Source organism: Manis pentadactyla, chromosome X, assembly GCF_030020395.1.
Source record: "Manis pentadactyla isolate mManPen7 chromosome X, mManPen7.hap1, whole genome shotgun sequence".
Lineage (NCBI taxonomy): Eukaryota > Metazoa > Chordata > Mammalia > Pholidota > Manidae > Manis > Manis pentadactyla.
This window is the reverse complement of record NC_080038.1, coordinates 43,492,725-43,513,263: the sequence shown is the minus strand read 5'-3', so window position 1 is coordinate 43,513,263 and position 20,539 is coordinate 43,492,725. Positions and strand designations below refer to the sequence as shown.

The 20,539-nt window shown below is 47.4% G+C and overlaps 1 protein-coding gene across 2 annotated transcripts; it reads right to left on the bottom strand.

Moving 5' to 3' along the window:
* Nucleotides 1–551: 551 nt before the first annotated feature.
* CCDC22 (coiled-coil domain containing 22) lies at nucleotides 552–19,741 on the bottom strand. Of its 2 annotated transcripts, XM_036917119.2 has the most exons (18): nucleotides 19,551–19,741; nucleotides 17,922–18,099; nucleotides 13,263–13,395; nucleotides 12,416–12,522; nucleotides 12,219–12,285; nucleotides 11,940–12,118; nucleotides 5,530–5,643; nucleotides 4,140–4,334; nucleotides 3,558–3,620; nucleotides 3,353–3,472; nucleotides 2,675–2,794; nucleotides 2,470–2,586; nucleotides 2,277–2,378; nucleotides 2,084–2,191; nucleotides 1,746–1,841; nucleotides 1,439–1,498; nucleotides 1,285–1,359; nucleotides 552–858 (listed from the first exon to the last, which is right to left on the bottom strand). In XM_036917119.2, exons 1-18 carry the CDS (start codon nucleotides 19,598–19,600, stop codon nucleotides 745–747), a joined length of 1,998 nt encoding a protein of 665 aa, XP_036773014.2. In that variant the 5' UTR covers nucleotides 19,601–19,741; the 3' UTR covers nucleotides 552–744. The 2 variants fall into 2 exon arrangements, with proteins under 2 accessions (XP_036773014.2, XP_036773016.2); XM_036917121.2 differs by lacking the exon at nucleotides 5,530–5,643.
* Nucleotides 19,742–20,539: the final 798 nt, after the last annotated feature.

Sequence of the window (20,539 nt, the reverse complement as noted above, 5' to 3'; positions counted from 1 at the left end):
CCACTAACCATGCCCACAGTCTGCCTCAGTCCCTCTCACACGCGACCTCAGGGCTGGAAAAGACAGACAGCCACAGCTCTGTCCCTTGGACTCAAGACAAACCCCCAAAACACAAAAAGCCTGCCTCAGTACACTCAGATGACCTCAAATCTGCAGTCACACAAACACACCCAAGCACAGTCCTGTCATCCCATGGAGGCAAAAGCACACACCCATAGTCAGCGTCCAGCTACACTGTCACACAAGGCTGTGCCCAGACACCCGACAGAAACAACCTGGATACCTTCAGGATCTCAGGTCCTAGAAAGCCAAATAGACACATGCCAGTCACACATGGTCTCACACAGCTCCCAACATGGACGCTAAGTCATGCAGCCCATTAGAATTCACCTGCAAATTTCACATGCATACACTGCCCCAGTGGGTCTCCCAAGCCCCACACGGCCACACACAGCCACACATGCTGACCACATGCACCCCATGTCTCACTTGCCACCCACCCCCTGCCCCAGCCCTGAGCCCTGTGCCCCTATCCATGCCTAAGCTTAGACTGCAGACAGAACCCCTCATTTATTTGGGATCCTTTCCCAATAAATTGAAGCCAAGCTCCCACACTTTGGGTGAGCACCCCACGTAAGGGTTGGGGTCAGGTGGGCAAGGGTCTGGGGCAAAGGCTACAGCAGGAGGAACTTGATACCCCCAGTCACTGCCTGTGGAGGTGGGGAGACCTCTCCTGGGGGCTTCTCAGGCATCACGGACCCACCCCAGGAGGCCAGCATTCTCCTGACGAAGCGCTCGGTAGTCCTCACAGATCTTCTCCAGGTTGCTAAGAGTCTTCTTGCCCATCTCTGTCTCGATCTAAGGCAGTGTGAATTGCACCCCTTCAGTGTGGGGGGCCCCTTCCCAGCTCCTGCTCACCACTCTCCCTCTGTTAAGGCCACTCAGCCCCCCTCCTGTCTCCTCCCACCCTCACCAATGATAGCCTGCTCTGTCTCATCTGAGGCCTTTGCATGCATCACGTGTCCACCGAGAGCATCCTTTGCTATGTGGCATAATGACCCACCACATACTCTAGCTGAAGCCTCTGCCAAAAACAGCCCTGGGAGGCAGGTGTGAGGACCCTCAGGGCATTAGCTGGGGCTCAGAATAGGCCACACACACGATGACTAAGGAGCAGGGCTGGGACTCCAGCCATAGGCTGTCTGGTCCCACAGCCTCTCTGGGCATACATTGAGAAGCTGTCCTCTGGCCTGCCTGGGCTCCCCTCCCACCCTCAGGCCTCACCTGCTCCTCAAGGTCTCGAACCTCCCGCATGATTGTTCCTGTGTCCTCGATGGTCTGGATGAGCTGGCTGCAGTTCTGGGGACAGCAAAAGCAGAAAGCTTGCACCCCAACCTTGCCTCTCCCCAGCCAGCCCCAGGCAAGCTTCTCCCCTCACCTCATGCAAGGCAGCTAGATACTTGTACGCCTTCCGAACAGCATCATCCTTCTTGGCATCCTGACCAGAGAGGAGGGGCCTCAAAAGGTATCAGTGGGCTGGCACCACCACCCCACACATACCACCTCCAGACCTCACAAAGCCACCCTCTCCCACTGACTTCATCCTCCACAGAGCAAAGCCAAGCCTGAGCAGCAGTGTCCCCACAAGGCTCACACAGGGCCCGGGCCCATGCCAGCCCGAGGAGATGGGCAGGCAGCAGTCCAGCCCCACCTTGCCCCTCCACCTGGCCCAGCCCGCCCCATACCTTGAACACAAGCTCATCAGTCACCGCAAACGTCCGGTCTAGCTTTCCAGACAGAGCATTGATTTCCTTCTGTAACTCCTTCATGTCAGACAAGATCTGGCAGAGACCACCGTAGCCATAAGACAGTGTCTGGGGTGGCCGGCCAGCTGAGGGCATTTACATACATGCACTCACATCCAGACAGGGCCTCTGTCACTGTGTTGGGCCTGGAGTGGACTGTGCAACAAGATAGCTCTGCCTTTCAGAGGGTGGGAAGTCCCCACGTGGCCATGCTATACACATCGCCCCTCAAGCATGTCTGCCCATATGGCCCACCCTTCACAGCCATGATGGCTCACCTTGGTGATATCTTCCTTCTGCTTCCGGATATTGCCTACAATCTCCAGGATGCGCTGGGTATAGGCCAGCCGGGACACATCTCTGGGCAAGGTCTCCAGCTCTGACACCTAGGCAGGGACACAGCAGGCACTCCCCTATAGAAACCACACCCCACTCACTCCAAGCTGACCAGGGTCCCAGCATGGAACTTACCAGCTTCTTATAGACCTCTTCCTTCCTGCGGGCCTCTTCTGCAGCTGCCCGAACACTCTGGTGCAGCTCCTGGATCTCTGCCAACCGCCGGGAAGATTCCAGCTGCCAATGCCCCATGGGTAGAAGCATGGGGATGGTCCCCCAGGGAGGGACCAGATCTGCCCCACCCATGGGCCAGGACCATACAACCTACCTCTCTGGAATCCTGGAGCTTTCGGAGGCGGCGGTACTCAGCCAGGAGTGGGACCCGGTGCTTTTCCCACTGGGCCGCCAAGTAAATGACCCTCTGGGCACTACTTTCTACCAGAAGCTGGGTGTGGCAATAAGGGGTACATGTCACATGAGATGGGCCCTTCCAACTTACAAACCTCCCAGCCCAGCCCCAGTGGCAGCCCCACCTGCAGCTTGGTGAGGTTGGCAGCCCCATCGGGCAGCAGCTCCACAGCCTGGCTCTTCAGGAGCAGGGTCTGCTTGCGCTGTGCAGTGCTGAGCTCACTCTGCCGACACTCCATCTCCACCTGGCATCCCGTGACCCCCACTCCCAGTCAGTGGGGGAGCCCAGCCACATGCCACAGCTCCCCAGCCCCCACTGAGCCTGCAAAGCTCTGGCCGAGCCCGAGCCCCCATAGATAACAACACATCCCTCTAGCTCCTATCTAACCCTCAACCCCCTCTGGAAAGCAACCTAGACCTAGAAGCAGTGACAGGCACCCACAGGCCCCTCTGACACCCTGACCCTCAGGAGCCCTGATGATCCACATGCCCCTGGCGATAAAGCCCCATCATGCCCACAGAGATGCCATCAAGATACTCACCCCCTCCGGATTTTCAGGCTCACAAGCCCAACTGATGCCCATGGATATCTCTAACCCTACAGGTCTGACCTGCTGACACTACATCCCCTTCTTAACCCCACCAATTCTGAACCCTCAAGAACCCCACAGGTCCCCAATATCCCCTATGAACCCTTCTGACATCTGCAAATCCTTACAGAGTACCTCTCAGACCCCTCAAGTCCCTCTAAGCCTTCTGGGCCCAACTTGTTACCCCAGCCCTTTCCCCACCTCACGCCCCACCTGTGTGAAGTTGATTCCCAGAATCTTCATGTTGGCTTCAACCTTTTCGATGTTGCAGTTCACTACCTGCAGCTGCTCCCGAAGAGAATCCAGCTCCTGCTCTTGAGCTGCCCGTGTGTCCTGGGAGGCACAGGCCAGTCACAGTGGGGATGTCAAGCCCAATAGACAGGGAAGGACACAGGCCACCCTCCACTGCTCTGCTCACCTGTTCAGGCCACTGGGAGGTGGCTGGCACATCAGATGCCTGCACTGCCTGGGCCTCAGGTTCCTGGGGGAGTGGAAGGGGACCCTCCTGGCTATTGCAGAAGTCCAGCCTCAACACACCCACAAAGTGTCCTCCCAGCACTGTAACCATGCCAACTTGGCACAGTGTGAACATGTAAGCATCAAGTCACCCTTTGTGACCTTAGGCTACAGTGTTTGCTCATAAAGAAAACTCCCTGACCCTGACTCAGCTCCTACCCATAAGCCCATGAGAAGGATGAGGGCCCCACTGGGTGACCATCCAAGGAGAGAAGATATGTCCATAGAAAACTGCCTGGGGAAAGGTGGGGTTTACACAGAGCACTCCTACACTCTTCATGTTTCCCACCCCTCTACCCTTTCTCCACTGAAGTCCCTGAGAAGCCAAGAGACCCCTTGGGGTAACCCACCCTGTGGGGAGGGGGCATGCCCAGTAGGAACACAGGATTCTGTGTGGATAAAGTGTGGTGTTTGAACATAAAGCTATCCTCCGAGCCTGTCTAACTCCCTTAAGCACACCTTATGTCCACTTAGGCCCACCCACCAGATGGAAGGTGAACTTCTCTGAATGTGTGAAGCGGGAGCCCTTGGAAGTGCCAGTCTTGGCCCCAGCATCCCAGCCCTGCAGCAGCTCTCCCAGGTCTCGGGCTAGTGGGGGGGCCCCCAGTCGGCCACAGGTCTGGCGCAATTGCTCAGCCAGGTGCTTCTGCAGCCGCTGTCGCTGAGTCCGTGTATCTCCCTAGAGAGAGAGGGTGGGGCAAACCAGATAGTCTGCAGCCTGCAGGGCATCCAAAGCCCTGGCTCCTCCAAGGAGCCACATGGCAATGTGCTCCCAACAAATCACACACACCCTTCTGGCCTCCCAAGGGGGCCAGAGCCACTCTACAGACCCACCAGTTTGGGAGCTCCCCCAGAATAGGGTACCCTCTTCCCCATAGCCACGTTACTCCCCACTTAGCACTGCCCACACTGGAGGAGGCTGTGAAAAGCAAGAGAAGTAAGCCTGCAGCCCCTAAATCAGAAAGTGACATTGAAAGGCTATGTGGAGACAGAGTCAGAGGTGCTGCATAAAGAACAGGGTGGAAGCAGAGACTAGCACTGAGAGAGAGACAAAAACAGATGCACCTTTCAGATAGCTGAGGAAATATGATTATGAATTCAATGTTATATAGTATAAAGAGATCATTGTTAATTCTGTTAGATGTGAAAATGGCCCAGGGGTTACAGTAAAAAAGCAAATGCCCTTAGGAGTTAAAAGATGTATGCGTAAGTACTTAAGAGTTGATATGTCTGGGATTTGCTCTAAAAATTACAGAAAAAAGAAAGATAGAGGCATGAGAGGTGAGACAGAGGCCTCCTCCCAAAACCACGTATAATACAAAAATATAGTTAATACAACTAATCTTGAAAGAGCAACAAGAAAGAAAGCTGTGGAAGACTGCATAAACTGGAGAAAAGAACAGACCTCACAGAACAGGGTAACGAACCAAAGCCGTGATCTGGTGGGACCCAAGCTCTTCTCCCACCCCAGCTCACCAGCAGGAGGAAGAGAAACGGAGCAGAAGTGGGGGGAGGCCTAGGACTGCTGAACACTGAGCCCTGGATATCTGCTCTGCAAGCACAAACCTACACTGCATGGTGCTCTGGAGATTACTGGAGTTGGAAAGCTAAGATAGGCAGAACACTTGGAGAGACTGAGATTCCAGCTGCTTGTGGAAAACAGGGATCCACATCTGGCTGCTCTGGGACAAAAGAAAGGTGAGCAGTCTGAGAGATTTCCTAACAGCGAGAGGGCTGCTAAAGGGGCAAGTATTGCACAGAGCTTGCTGCTCAGGAGAAAAGACAGGTGGACAAAATTGTCTGGGCACACCATGCCCAAAAGGTTGGAAACCTTCAGGAGCTTCAGGTGCTCCATGCCCTGGCTGGCTACTCACCTCCAAGGTCTCCCACAGTGATACGCAGCCGGCTGCACCTTCCTCCCAGCCGGCCGGCACCGGCTCGCAAACCAGCCGCCCCTGCCCTGGCATCAGGCCAGCCAGAGAGAGGCCCTGCTGAGGGCACCAACAAATGCAAAGCATAGAGGTTTACACCTGTGCAGTCAGCCCACTGGTCCTGGCAGTGGAGACAGGCACAGCAGCCAGGAAGCAGGAAAGAGCTCTTTCCTCCAACAGGCACCAGCAACGCTGGCCTGCGACCCTAGCCATCGCTCCAGGGGCTGAGCAGCTCCAGAGAGTAGAGCTACTGGGCGCTAGAGGGCGCCACATACAAATATGAAATGTAAAAGGCACCTGGTTCAAACCAAAATCCCACAAACACCAGAAAAAGGTCCATGTGAAACTGAACTCATCAATCTTCCTGAAAAGATTTCAAAATAAAAATCATAAATATGCTCATGGAGGTACAGAAAAATATTCAACTCAGGGAGGAATTCAGGAATGAGATACAAATGTTGAAGAATTCAGTATCTGAAATGAAACATACAATGGGAGGATTTAAAAGTAGATTAGGTGAAGTAGAGTAGATAGTAAATGAAATAGAAACTAGAGAAAAGGAATACCATGAAGCTGAGGCACAGAGAGAAAAAAGGATCTCTAGGAATGAGAGAATATTGAGAGAATTGTGTGACCAATCCAAATAGAACAATATTTGCCTTATAGGGATACCAGAAGAAAGGAGATAAAAAGGGATAGAAAGTGTCTTTGAGGAGGTAATTGCTGAGAACTTCTCCAATATGAGGAAGGAGATAGCCTCTCAGGCCATGGAGGTGCACAGGTCTCCCAACACAAGAGGCCCAAGAAAGACACCACCAAAACATATAATAATTAAAACGGCAAAGATCACAGATAAGAATAGAGTATCAAAAGCAGCCAGAAACAGAAAAAAGATCACATACAAAGGAACACCACACAGGCTATCATCAGACTTCTCAACAGAAACCTTACAGGCCAGAAGGGAGTGGCATGATATATTTAAAGAAATGAACCAGAAGGGCCTTGAACCCTGAATACTCTATCCATTAAGATGATTGTTTAAATTTGAAGGAGGGATTAAACAATTTCCAGATAAGCAAAAGCTGAGAGAATTTACCTCCCACAAACCACCTCTACAGTGTATTTTGCAGGGACTGCTATAGATGGAAGTGTTCCTAAGGCCAAATAGCTGTCATCAGGGGAAATAAAACTACAGTAAAGAAAGTAGAAGAATTAATTACTAAGCAGATGTAAAATCAGATCAACTACCCCCAAAGTCAATCAAGAGACAGACAAAGAGTACAGAATATAATACCTAATACATAAAGAATGGAGGAGGAAGAAAAAGGAGGAAAAAAAGAACCTTTAGGTTGTATTTGCAATAGCATACTAAGTGAGTTAAATTAGACTGTTAGATAGTAAGGTAATTACCCTTGAACCTTTGGTAACCATGAATCTAAAGCCTGAAATGGCAATAAGTACATACCTATCAATAACCACCCTAAATGTAAATGATCTGAGTGCACCAATCAAAAGACACAGAGTCACTGAATGGATAAAAAAACAAGACCCATCTATATGCTGCCTACAAGAGACTCACTTTAAACCCAAAGACATACACAGACTGAAAGTAAAGGGATGGAAAAAGATATTTCATGCAACTTATAGGGAGAAAAAAGCAGGAGTTGTAGTACTTGTATCAAACAAAATAGAATTCAAAACAAAGGAAGTAACAAGAGACAAAGAAGGGCATTACATCATGGTAAAGGGGTCAGTCCAACAAGAGGATATAGCTATTATAAACAACTATGCACCCAACACAGGATCACCTACATACATGAAACAAAAACTAACAGAATTAAAAGGGGAAATAGAATGCAATGCATTCATTTTAGGAGACCTCAACACACCACTCCCTCCAAAGGACAGATCAATCAGACAGAAAATAAGCAAGGAGACAGAGGCACTGAATAACACACTAGAACAGACGGACCTAATGGACATCTACAGAACACTCCCACCAAAAGCAACAGGATACACATTCTTCTCAAGTGCACATGTAGTATTTTCAAGAATAGCTCATATACTAGGCCACAAAAAGAGCCTCAGTAAATTCAAAAGGATTGAAATTGTACCAACCAGCTTCTCAGACCATAAAGGTATGAAACTAGAAATAAATTACACAAAGAAAACAAAAAAGCCCAGAAACACATGGAGGCTTAATAACATGCTCCTAAATAATAAATCAATCAATAACAAAATAAAAACAGAGATCAAGCAATATATGGAGACAAATGAAAACAATAATGCAACACCACACAATCTGTGGGATGCAGCGAAGGCTGTCCTAAGAGGGAAGTATATGGCAATACAGGCCTACCTAAGGAAAGAAGAAAAATCCCATATGAACAGTCTAAATGCACAATTAATGAAATAGAAAAAGAAGAAAAAATGAGGCCCAAAGTCAGTGGAAGGAGAGACATAATAAAGATTAGAGCAGAAATAAATAAAATTAAGAAGAATAAAACAATAGAAAAAAATCAATGAAAGCAGGAGCTGATTCATCGAGAAAATAAACAAAATAGATAAACCCCTAACCATGAAGAAAAAAATGAGAGTCTACCCACATAAACAGAACCAGAAATGAGAAAGGAAAAATCCCTACAGACACCACAGAAAGACAAATAATTATTAGAGAATACTATGGAAAATTATATGTTAACAAACTGGATAAACTGGAAGAAATGGACAACTTTCTTGAAAAATACAACCTTCCAAGGCTGACCCAGGAAGAAACAGAAAATCTGAAAAGACAAATAACTAGCAACAAAATTGAATTGGTAATCAAAAAACTACCTAAGTACAAAACTCCCAGGCCAGATGGCTTCACTGCTGAATTTTATCAAACATTTAGTGAAGTCCTAATACCCATCCCTTCTTAAAGTTTTCCAAAAAGCAGAAGAAGAGGGGATTCTCCCAAACTCATTCTACAAGGCCACCATCACTCTAATACCAAAATCAGGCAAAGACACCACAAAAAAAGAAAATTACAGATCAATAGCCCTGATGAACATAGATGCAAAAATACTCAGCAAAATATTACCAAACTGAATTCAAAAATACATCAAAAAGATCATCCATCATGATCAAGGAGGATTTATTCCACGGATGCAAGGATGGTACAACATTCAAAAATCCATCAACATAAAAAAAATCCATCAACATCATCTACCACAGCAACAAAAAGAAGGACAAAAACCACATGATCATCCCCATAGACACTGAAAAAGCATTTGACAAAATTCAACATCCATTCATGATAAAAACTCTCAATAAAATGAGTATAGAGGGCAAGTACCTCAACATAATAAAGGCCATAAATGACAAACCCACAGCCAACATCATAATTAACAGCAAGAAGCTGAAAGCTTTTCCTTTAAGATCGGGAACAAGACAAGGATGCCCACTCTCCCCACTTTTATTCAACATAATTGTGGAGGTCCTAGCCATGGCAATCAGAAAACACAAAGAAATAAAAGGCATCCAGACTGGTAAGGAAGAAGTTAAACTGTCCCTGTTTGCAGAAGACATAATACTGTACATAAAAAATGCTGAAGACTCCACTCCAAAACTACTAGATCTAATATCTGAATTCAGCAAAGTTGCAGGATACAAAATTAATACACATAAATCTGTTGCATTCCTATACACTAATGAAGAACTAGCAGAAAGAGAAATCAGGAAAACAATTCCATTCACAATTGTATTAAAAAGAATAAAATACCTAGTAATAAACCTAACCAAGGAAGTGAACGACCTGTACCTTGAAAACTATGACACTCATGAGAAAAATTAAAGAAGATACCGATAAATGGAAACACATCCCATGCTCATGGACAGGAAGAATAAATATTGTCAAAATGGCCACCTGCCTAAAGAAATCTACAGATTCAATGCAATCCCAATCAAAATACCAATGGCATTCTTCAACAAACTAGAGCAAATAGTTCTAAAATTCATATGGAAACACGAAAGACCCTGAATAGCCAGAGCAATCCTGAGAAGGAAGCGGGGGGCATTACGCTCCCCAACTTCAAGCTCTACTACAAAGCCACGGTAGTCAAGACAATTTGGTACTGGCACAAGAACAGACCCACAGACCAATGGAACAGACTAGAGAGCCCAGATATAAACCCAAGCATATATGGTCAATTAATATACAATAAAGGAGCCATGGATATACAACGGGGAAATGACAGCCACTTCAACAACTGGTGTTGGCAAAACTGGACAGCTATATGCTAGAGAATGAAGCTGGATTATTGTCCAACCCCATACAGAAAAGTAAACTCAAAAGGGATCAAAGATCTGAATGTAAGTCATGAAACCATAAAACTCTTAGAAGAAAACATATGCAAAAACCTCTTGAATATAAACATGTGCAACTTTTTCCTGAACACATCTCCTCAGGCAAGAGAAACAAAATCAAAAATGAACAAATGGGACTACATCAAACTAAAAAGCTTCTGTAGAGCAAAGGATACCCTCAGCAGAATAAAAAGGTATGCTACAGTATGGGAGAATATATTTGTAAATGACATATCCGACAAGGGGTTAACATCCAAAATATATAAAGAACTCACATGCCTCAACACCCAAAAAGCAAATAACCATGTTAAAAACTGAGCAGAGGATATGAACAGACACTTCTCCAAAGAAGAAATTCAGATGGCCAACAGGCACATGAAAAGATGCTCCACATCGCTAATTATCAGGGAAATGCAAATTAAAACCACAATGCGATATCACCTCACACCAGTTAGGATGGCCAACATAGAAAAGACTAGGAACAACAAATGCTGGCAAGGATGTGGAGAAAGGGGGACCCTTCTACACTGCTGGTGGGAATGTAAACTAGTTCAACCATTATGGAAAGCAATATGGAGGTTCCTCAAAAAACTAAAAATAGAAATACCATTTGACCTGGGAATTGCAGTCCTAGGAATTTACCCAAAGAAATCAAGTTCTCAGAATCAGAAAGACATATGCACCCCTATGTTTATCGCAGCACTTTTTATAATAGCCAAGATATGGAAGCCACCTAAGTGTCCATCAGTAGATGAATGGATAAAGAAAATGTGGTACATATACACAATGGAATACTATTCAGCCATAAGAAAGAAACAGATCCTACCATTTGCAACAACGTGGATGAAGCTAGAGGGCATTATGCTCAGTGAAATAAGTCAGGCAGAGAAAGACAAATACCAAATGATTTCCCTCATTTGTGGAGTATAACAACGAAGCAATACTGAAGAAACAAAACAGCAGCAGACTGACAGACTCCAAGAAGGACTAGCCATTACCAAAGGAGAGGGGGTGGGGAAGGGCACGTGGGGAGGGAGGGAGAAGGGGATTGAGAGATATTATGATTAGTACACATGGTGTGGGGGAGGTCATGTGGAAGACAGTGTAGCACAGAGAAGACAAGTAGTGACTCTGTGGCATCTTACTACACTGGTGGACAGTGACTACAATGGGGTATGGGGGGGACTCAACAATATGGGTGAGTGTAGTAACCACATTGTTTTTCTTGTGAAACCTTCATAAGAGTACATATCAATGATACCTTAATAAAAAATTTAGGAAAAAAATACAGAAAAAAAGTTGTGGGAGAACAGATGAAGGAAGATGGGTGAAATGCGTAGCTGAAGGTGGAGGACAGGTACATAGGATCCATTAGAATATTCTCTGTACACCTGTGTTGGAATGAAAAAAGAGAGACAGAGATAAAGACTGAACAAATGGCAGTGGAGGAGGCAAGAGTAGACAGAGACAGTTACAGAGGTGGACAGAGAGGGAGAGAGACAGTACAGAAATGAGAAGACAGAGAGCAGGGCGAGAAAGAAGGTTAGCAAAACCACAGAAGGAGAAAGACAGTGACCAGAAGAGACAGAGATCTAGACAGAAAAAATGAGCATAGGTGACATGGCAGAGGCAGAAAAAGTGAGAGACTCAGGAGTGGAAAGAAGGCAGTAGAGCCAGGGAGGAAGTGAGCAAATCCCAAGTGCTCCAGTTGCTAGGAACCTCGGGCACCTAATTCAGTGGAGGCTACCCTGAGGAAGGCACTGCAGCCACCTGAGTCTCAGAACAAGAAACTGAGGCTCTGGGAGGGACACTGACTTGTCCGAGGGCCACAGCCTTTCTGACTCCAGTGTTCTTTCAGGTGGGAAGCCAGGTAGGTGCACACAGAGGGGAGATGGTAGAAGAGAGGGACAAAGTGGGGAAAGGAGAGGGGCAGAGGACCAATGAGAGAAATGGGAGCAGCAGTGAGCAGGGGCCTTGACAGCAGGAAGCCAAGCATTGGGTGATACCTGAGTGGAGAGGCGGGGTGCCCAGTGGACCCAGTCGTCATCCCCAGGGTGGTCCCAGCCCATGTGCTGGCAAAGCTGGATGGTGTGGCATTCGAGGAGTGAAGCTGCCCTCCCAGCAGGGTGGGGCACCTGGGTTGGGGCTGGCAGCAGCAGGGGACTTGCCTGGAACTCCCGGGACTCTGGAGACAAGAACAGTGTCGGCCAGCCTTCCTCCCTGGCCACGTGGTCAGGCCCACCTCTACCCTTCTCCCCAGCCCCTCACCAAAGCTTCTCCCTCACCTCCTCTGGAACTCAACTCAGACATAACAAGCCAGCTGGCATGGAAAGGCTTCTGGGGGTCCGAGCCCTGGTGGGAGAACAGAATCAGAGCCTCCAGGATGAACTACTAGCAGGGGGGCAAAAACCTGAGCACCCTCATGGGGACAAGGAAGGCAAGGTGGGGACAATCAATGCTGACATGTGTTGGGAGGTCCCACCTGGAGGTGTTGTAGCTTGGGAGTGCGAAGGCAGGGTGGGACCCAGGGCAGGGCCACCTGGTCCCGGATTTGGCTGCCAATGGCCTGAAGGAGGATAGCTGAGTCACCTATGGGGTTGGGAAGGGAGTATTAATCAGGTGACAATGCCACAACTCCAAAAATGCATACTCTGGGAAAGCAGCCATTGTTCCCTGACCACCCCTGCAGAGATGCATTCTCATGCTCATTCATTCAACAACCACTTACTGAACACCTACTATGTGCCAGTCACTGTTCTACACTCTCCGGATACCTCAGTGAACAAACTGATGAACATCCCTGCCCTCCTGAAGCTGGCATGCTGGTAGAGATCATGACTAAGGCCATAAGTACTATATAGAAAACTGTCAGGTGGTAATCAGGAGAGGGGGATAAGGACTGTTGAGAAGAGGATGTAATTTTTAACAAGGTAGTCTGAGGAAGGCCTCCCTGAGGTGACATGAATGGGAACCTCCAAGAGGTAATGGAGTGAGCCAGGATACCTGGGGGAAGAATAATCCAGCAAATACAAAGGACCTGCGGCTGAGGTGTGCCCAGCATGTCTGAAAAGCACCAAACAGGCTGGTATGGTTAGAATGGAGTGAGCATGGGGAAGCAGGATGGCAGGTGAGGTAGAGGAGCCCCTCCCAGCACCAAATGACCACCTGGGGCAGCCTAAGCCCTGGTCCCCTTCCCCCTGCCCTGCATGCAACCCCCATCCCCCCTCCCACCAGTCAACCTTTTCACCACCTCCACCTCTCTCGGCCCCTACAACACCCAAGAGCACCACCCTCTTCTTCACTCCTACCATACCCTAGGCACCCCATACCTGCAGGCTGGTCTGCATCCTCAGAGGCATCAGTGGGCAGACGTTCAGCCAAGAAGAGAAGGAGGTCCCGGAGGTCCGGCTCACTGGGGTAAAGGAAGTTCTGATAGCCAAGCTCCAAGGGATAGCCTAGGTCCTGATGATTGAGGAGGGTGGCCCCTATCAGTTGGGTAGGCAAGATCTTCCCACCATGGAAACCCTTGACATAGACCACAAATGCTCCCACTCTCACCAACCACCACCCTCTGAACTGCCCCTTAGCTCCCCAAGGCCTCTAGGCCTCTCACAGGGGAGCCACAGAGTGATCATCATCAGTGATACAGAGAGCAAGAAATAAAAATTAAAGCTGTGGCATTCCTTTGACCCAAAATCCAGAGGCCATAAAAGAGAAGATGTGTATTTCTGAATACATGAAAAGAAATAAAATTGTAAAAATATACATATATATATATATATTTGAAAGTTTTTCAGAGTATAAAGCTGGGGGAAAAACTATCCTAAGATACCATTCCTCAGCTCTTGAAAGGGCAGACATCTGACAAAACAGTGGGCAAGGCTAGGGAGAAACTGGCACTCTCTCAGACACTGTTGTTGGGAATGTAAAAATTACACAATCCCAGAGAGGGTAATTGGGCAAAATCTAACAGAACAACATATGCTTCCACCCAGTATTCCTACTTCTAGGAGTTTACCATGAAGCTATGTGTCCAACAATTCAAGAATATGCATGTACAATATTATTCACTACAGCATTACTTGTAAAATATTGGGAACTCCCTAAATATCCAAGTACAGGAGAGTGCTTGAATAAAGTACAGTACATCCAAACAGTGGACTACTATGCAGCTATAAAAGGGGGAAATGATTAAGATCTCTACTGGTATGAAATTGTTTCCAGGATATATTGCCGGGGGGAAAGGGTAGGAAACTAGGTATGTTTTTTTAATGATTTCTTGTGTGTACAAAAGGGAGGAAATAAGAACGTATATTCATGTTTGCTTCTATCTGCATTAAATAAAACCTAGAAGGATACACAAGAAATTAATCAAAGTAATTCTCTTATAGCAGATAGGCAAGGGTAACAGGGTAAACGGTTTGAAATGCAAGTGAGACTTCTCAAGATCCCATGCTACTTCTGTCACACCTTGGAGGTCTCTTTTACCCTTTTAATAGTTAACCACCTTTTACCTAGTTAATGATTCTTTATATTAAAATTCCCCTGTTCGAATATATTTGTAAATGACATATCTGACAAGGGGTTAACATCCAAAATATATAAAGAACTCACATGCCTCAACACCCAAAAAGCAAATACCCCTATTAAAAAATGGGCAGAGGCTATGAACAGACACTTCTCCAAAGAAGAAATTCAGATGGCCAACAGGCACATGAAAAGATGCTCCACATCACTAATTATCAGGGAAATGCAAATTAAAACCACAATGAGATATCACCTCACACCAGTTAGGATGGCCAACATAGAAAAGACTAGGAACACCAAATCCTGGTGAGGATGTGGAGAAACCCTCCTACACTGCTGGTGGGAATGTAAACTAGTTCAACCATTGTGGAAAGCAGTATGAAGGTTCCTCAAAAAACTAAAAATAGAAATACTGTTTTATCCAGGAATTCCACTTCTAGGAATTTACCCTAAGAATGCAGCACTCCAGTTTGAAAAAGACAGCTGCACCCGTATGTTTATTGCTGCACTATTTACAATAGCCAAGATATGGAAGCAACCTAAATGTCCATCAGTAGATGAATGGATAAAGAAGATGTGGTACATATATACAATGGAATATTACTCAGCCATAAGAAAAAACAGATCCTACCATTCGCAACAACATGGATGGAGCTAGAGGGTGTTATGCTCAGTGAAATAAGCCAGGCGGAGAAAGACAAGTACCAAATGATTTCACTCATATGTGGAGCATAAGAACAAAGCAAAAACTGAAGGAACAAAACAGCAGCAGACTCACAGAACCCAAGAATGGAGTAACAGTTGCCAAAGGGAAAGGGACTAGGTGTGGGGTGGGAAGGGAGGGAGAAGGGGAATAAGGGGCATTACGATTAGCACATATAACATGGGGGGGAGCATGGGGAAGGCAGTATAGCACAGAGAAGACAAGTAGTGATTCTGTAGCATCTTACTAAGCTGATGGACAGTGACTATAATGGGGTATGTGGTGGGGACTTGATAATGGGGGGAATCTAGTAACCACAATTTGCTCATGTAATTGTATATTAATGATACCAAAATAAAAAAATTAATAAACCAAAAAAAATTCCCCTGTTCAAATTACTGCCAGTGTTGGGTCTCTGGACTGTACCCTGACTGATAAAATGACCTACTCAAAACAGTCAGTAAATTTTTAAGAGAAGACTCCAAGCTTTGGAGTAAAAAAGATCAGGATTGAAACCAGCCTGTACTATTTACTGGTTATAAGGCCCTGAACTGGTTAGTTAACCACCTGGAAGCTCAGTTTCCTGCTGTAAATGGGGCTGATAGCACTTTCCCTATGTGGCTGCTTTAAAGGACAAAAGGCCCCGTCAGGGTTCTGGGTGGGGACTGAGGAACAGGCCCAGAAAGAATGCCTTTTTCAGCCAGAGTTGCTGGTCCAGAGTGGCATGGACTCTGAAAGCAGACTTCCTGGATTCAAATCCAAGCTTTGCCTCTTACCAACTGTGTGACCTCAAGCAAATCACTTAACTTCTCTGTGCTTCACTTTCCTCATCTGAAAAAAAGGATTCCAACAGTACCTACCTAAGAAAGTCATCGTGAGAATTAAATGAGTTAACAGCATGTTACTACAGTGCCTGGCATAGAATACACACTCAGTAAACATCACTATTATATGCCTGCCTTTGTGTGTACTGGCCACAACATAAAATTTATTTATTTTGCAGGGTCGTGGGCAAAAGAGTGTGAAAACCACTGGCTTTTAAGCTACTTTACTTTGGGTTTTTCCAACACCTGTAATCAAAGAGTTGTGACTGATACAGAAACTCATTCCAGGAGCCAGGGGTGTGAGATGACAGACACCAAAATATGGAGGTGGCTGAGGGGTGGCTCAAGTGGTGCCAGGAGTAGGGCACGTGAAGAGGCAGACACCAAAAGGCAGCAGTACTGAGCCGAGGTGGGCTACAGCAGCAGCACCCAGCTGGGTTAAGAGAAACCCAAGCTGCCTGCTACAGGTAAACCAAGGCTCTGGGGCCAGCCACTCACATAAACCTTTTGACCACTGAAAAGGCCATCCTCTCTGCCCCACGCTAAAGGTAGTGTGAGCAAAAATGGGTCAACACCAAATCCAGTGGGGGATGTCAGAGAGAGGGGAGAGTCAAAGAACCGGGGAAAGCCTGACCCCCAGCTTCTCCTCAACATCTCCCTCTTTGCCTCCTGCCAAACAGAGGACTAAACTTTCCTCTTACAAAGTGCCACCCCTGAGTATACAGCCAAAGACTTGAGAATACAGGCAAAGCAACAGACTGCCTGCCTCCCAAGGCCACCAAGAGCCCCAAACAGAAGAATTTAAGAAGTCCTGGGAACTAGGTGAGTCTGAGAGCTAGGGGATATGCAGAGCTCTGAGGCCTATCAGTAAGAGACAGAAACTGCATAAGCAAAGTACAAATTCAAGAAACTTGCCCATCCTGTCTCCTGGTGCTAAATGGAAGTTTTTGCTCTACTTTCTCCATTGTTCCTCTACCACCACATACTGGGTATGTTGGGCGTGTTTACATTCATTATGTAGCCACAGGTTGCTGGCATGCAAGCAGCCAAATCAGGCCTATCTACTAGTAATACCACTTACACAAAGCTTATTATATCCAGCTTTTCACATACTTACTTGTTTCTAATCCTCACAGCAACCCTCTGTGGTAGGTACAATTCTTACACCCATCTTACACATGAGGAAACTTAGGCCCAAATAGGTTGAGACTGGCCCAAAGTCTCAGAGCTAGTGAGCCAGGAGAAATGACATTACTAGAGCCCCTCACTATAGTAACTGGACAGAACTCTGTAACGGGGAGGCCTGAGTGTGTCATCAGAAGGCACTTTATGATAGAGACAGTTTGAGAATGACTCTCATGACAAGCAGGATGTGGGTGGCTGCCACTGGGGGAAAGCAGCAAAGACACTGTTTCAGTTAACCAGAGTATCTTCATTTGGGTAACCCTCCCTCCTCCAAGTGATCCTGTAAGAACAGCCAATCACAGTGCCCTATAGGGATGGCCATGTGATCCAGGCTGGGCCAATAAGAGTACACTGTGACTAACTTAGGACAGTGGGACCCAAGCAAAGTATTTTCTGGAACTGGTAAATGCATGCTACAGGGGGAAAATCTTGGTGGGAAAATTAAAATGTGGGAGCCAGGGGCAGCCCAGGTGCAAACTGGATCAACTCACTTAATGCTCACAACAACACTACTTCTATCACTGCTATTTCACAGGTAAGGATACTGAAGCCCAGCACGGAGTTAGCAAGTGGTATAGTGAGAGTCTGAACTGCTCAGGCAGTTTGATCACAGAGCCAACAGCCTTAACCGCTAATGAAGGTTAAGCCACAAGGAGAGATGGCACAGAGGAAAGGCAAGAGTTTCAAAGGAACTTGGTGACTTTGTGGAGGAAAGAAGAGGCTGTGTGTATTGGGAGGAGAGCACTCACCATGCAGGCCTGAGCCAGACTCATGGCCAGGCGGAACCGTGCAGACATGGCCAAAGGCAACAGGGGGCTGAGGCTAGAGCCTACAGCAGGGTTGATCACTCGCAGGCAGCGGACCACAGCTTCTACAACCAGCTCAGTGGTGAAGGCTCGCAGGGTCTGCACATCTGGAGGAACTGCCCTGAAGAAGAAGTGGGCAGGCTCAGTGCAGGAGGGGAGAAGCAGTCAGGAAGAGGGATCAAGCTGGAACTTGCTGCCTTCTGGAAGCCCTAGTACTAGGGGAGGATGGCCACAGTTCAGACAAGTCCTGGATGTTGGTGACTGTGACTTCCACTTGAAAAACTAAGAAATGGGGAAGTGCTTAGGTCCTAGGACCTTGGTGTAGAATGGTGGGATCTGAGTTCAAAAAAACTCTCAAATTTCCCTATGCTTAAAGGCCCCAAATTTCTGGGTTCTGGGAAGGGCAAAAGGCCCAGGTGGCCTGATCTCTGGGTTTCTGGGTCACCAGATTTCATGTTCTCTACATGTCAGGGGCCCCTAGACATTGAGATCATAGAGTTTGAGACTATTTGTTGGGGGCTGGAGTCTTCAGGAGTTCCAAATGTCAGGGTCCCTGGATGTCAAGATCCCTGGATATCAAGACCTCATAGCTTCAAGCAATTCAGAAATCAGCCTCCCTAGATGTTGGCATACGGGGTTTTCAAGGTCCTAAAAAGCTGGAGTCTTCATGTATTAGGGTCACTAGGCACTAAGGCTGCCAGGTTTTAGGGTCCTGGGGTTTTAAAAGCCCCAGGTGTTGGGAAACCAGGTTTAAAGGTTCCCAACTATCCAGTCCCAGAGATTTTTGGAGTCCTGAGTGCCAGGGTCCTGGAGTTTTAAGTTCCTCGGTTCTCAGAGTACAGGTGTCTTATGATCTCCAGAGATAAAGATCCCAGGGTATTGATGTCAAGATCAACAGATTTCAGGGTCCAGGGTCTTAAGATTCCAAGGTTTTAAGGTCTTTAGTGTCAGAGAGGGAGAGGGAGAGGGAGGGAGGGGGAGGGGGAGAGGGAGAAGGAGAGGGAGAGGGAGGGAGGAGGAGGGGGAGAGGGAGAAGGGAAGAGGGAGAAGGAGAGGGAGAGGGAGGGAGGGGGAGAGGGAGAGGGGGGAGAGGGACAGGGAGGGGGATAGGGGAGGGAGGGGGAGAGGGAGAGGGGGGAGAGGGACAGGGAGGGGGAGAGGGGAGGGAGGGGGAGAGGGAGAGGGGGGAGAGGGACAGGGAGGGGGATAGGGGAGGGAGGGGGAGAGGGAGAGGGGGGAGATGGACAGGGAGGGGGATAGGGGAGGGAGGGGGAGAGGAGGAGAGGTGGAGAGAGGGAGAGGGAGAGGGAAAGGGGGAGAGGGAGGGAGGGGGAGAGGGACAGGGAGAGGGACAGGGAGAGGGGGAGGGAGGGGGAGAGGGAGAGAGGGGAGAGGGACAGGGAGTGTGTGTGTGCGCGCGCGTTGGGCGGGAATCTGAGCGGGGAGGGGGGATTGTTAGGGTCCTGGAAGTTGGAGCACTGGATGTTAAGATCCGGGGTTTTAATGTTCCCGGGTGACTGGGTCCGGAGTTCTGAAGTCCCGGATGTGGGCATTCCGGGGCTGTGTCCTTACGTGCCGGCCTGGCGCAGAGAATGGATGAGAATTCGGTCCGCCTCCTCCATGGTGGAGCCGTGTCCGAGTCCGCGGTCGGGTCCAGGGCCGGGTCCGAGCAAGAGAGGTGCAGCTGTTGAAATCCTGCTCCTCGCTCACGATCCAAGGAGTGTCACGGGATGCGCTGAGAGAGTCGGGAAGTGTAGTTTCGAGAGCGAGTACGGCACACGCCGGACGCCTGGCGCCCTGATGCGAATATGAGCATGCAGGCTTGAAAGTGCAACAATGACTCTTGGGAGTTGTAGTTCATCCCCCAGCAGTCCCGCGGGCTCTTGCAAGTGGAAAAAGTGTGTGTGTGTGATTGTGGGCAGAGGCTTTAACACAAAGCGACTAGGGATGATAGATCAAGTCTTTAGCTCAACTTGCTAAATGTGTAACCGTGGGCCCGTTACATAACTTCCCTGTTTAAGTTTCCTTATCTGTAAAATGAGACTATTAATAATACCTGCTTCCTAGGATTAAAACAATCAATTGATGTAAAGCAGATTGTGCTATGCGCCTAACACATAATACAGTAAGAAAGCACTATGTAAGTTGTAGTTATTAGTATTCATGCATTCAATAGATGCTTTATTTTAACATGTTCTACATATGTGCATACTGCAAAGAATAGTTACATAGTAAATATCTGTGTAACCTCCATTCATTACAAAGACTACCTTGTCTCAAGCTCAGTAGTGCCACGTTTGTCACAAATCATTTGTACATATATGTAGGGCTCAGTTTCTGAACTCTATTCTGTTCTTATTTTCTGTAGCTTTGTAACAAACCTTGATATCAGATATAACAAACCCTCCCATCTTGTTCTTTTTCAAAGGATTTTGGCTTTTCTGGGTCCTTTGTATCTCAATATACATTTTAGAATTAGTTTGTCAAATTCCATGGAAAAATTTTTTGAGATTTTGTTTGAGACTGAACTGAATCTTGAGATCACTGGGGAGAATTGACAT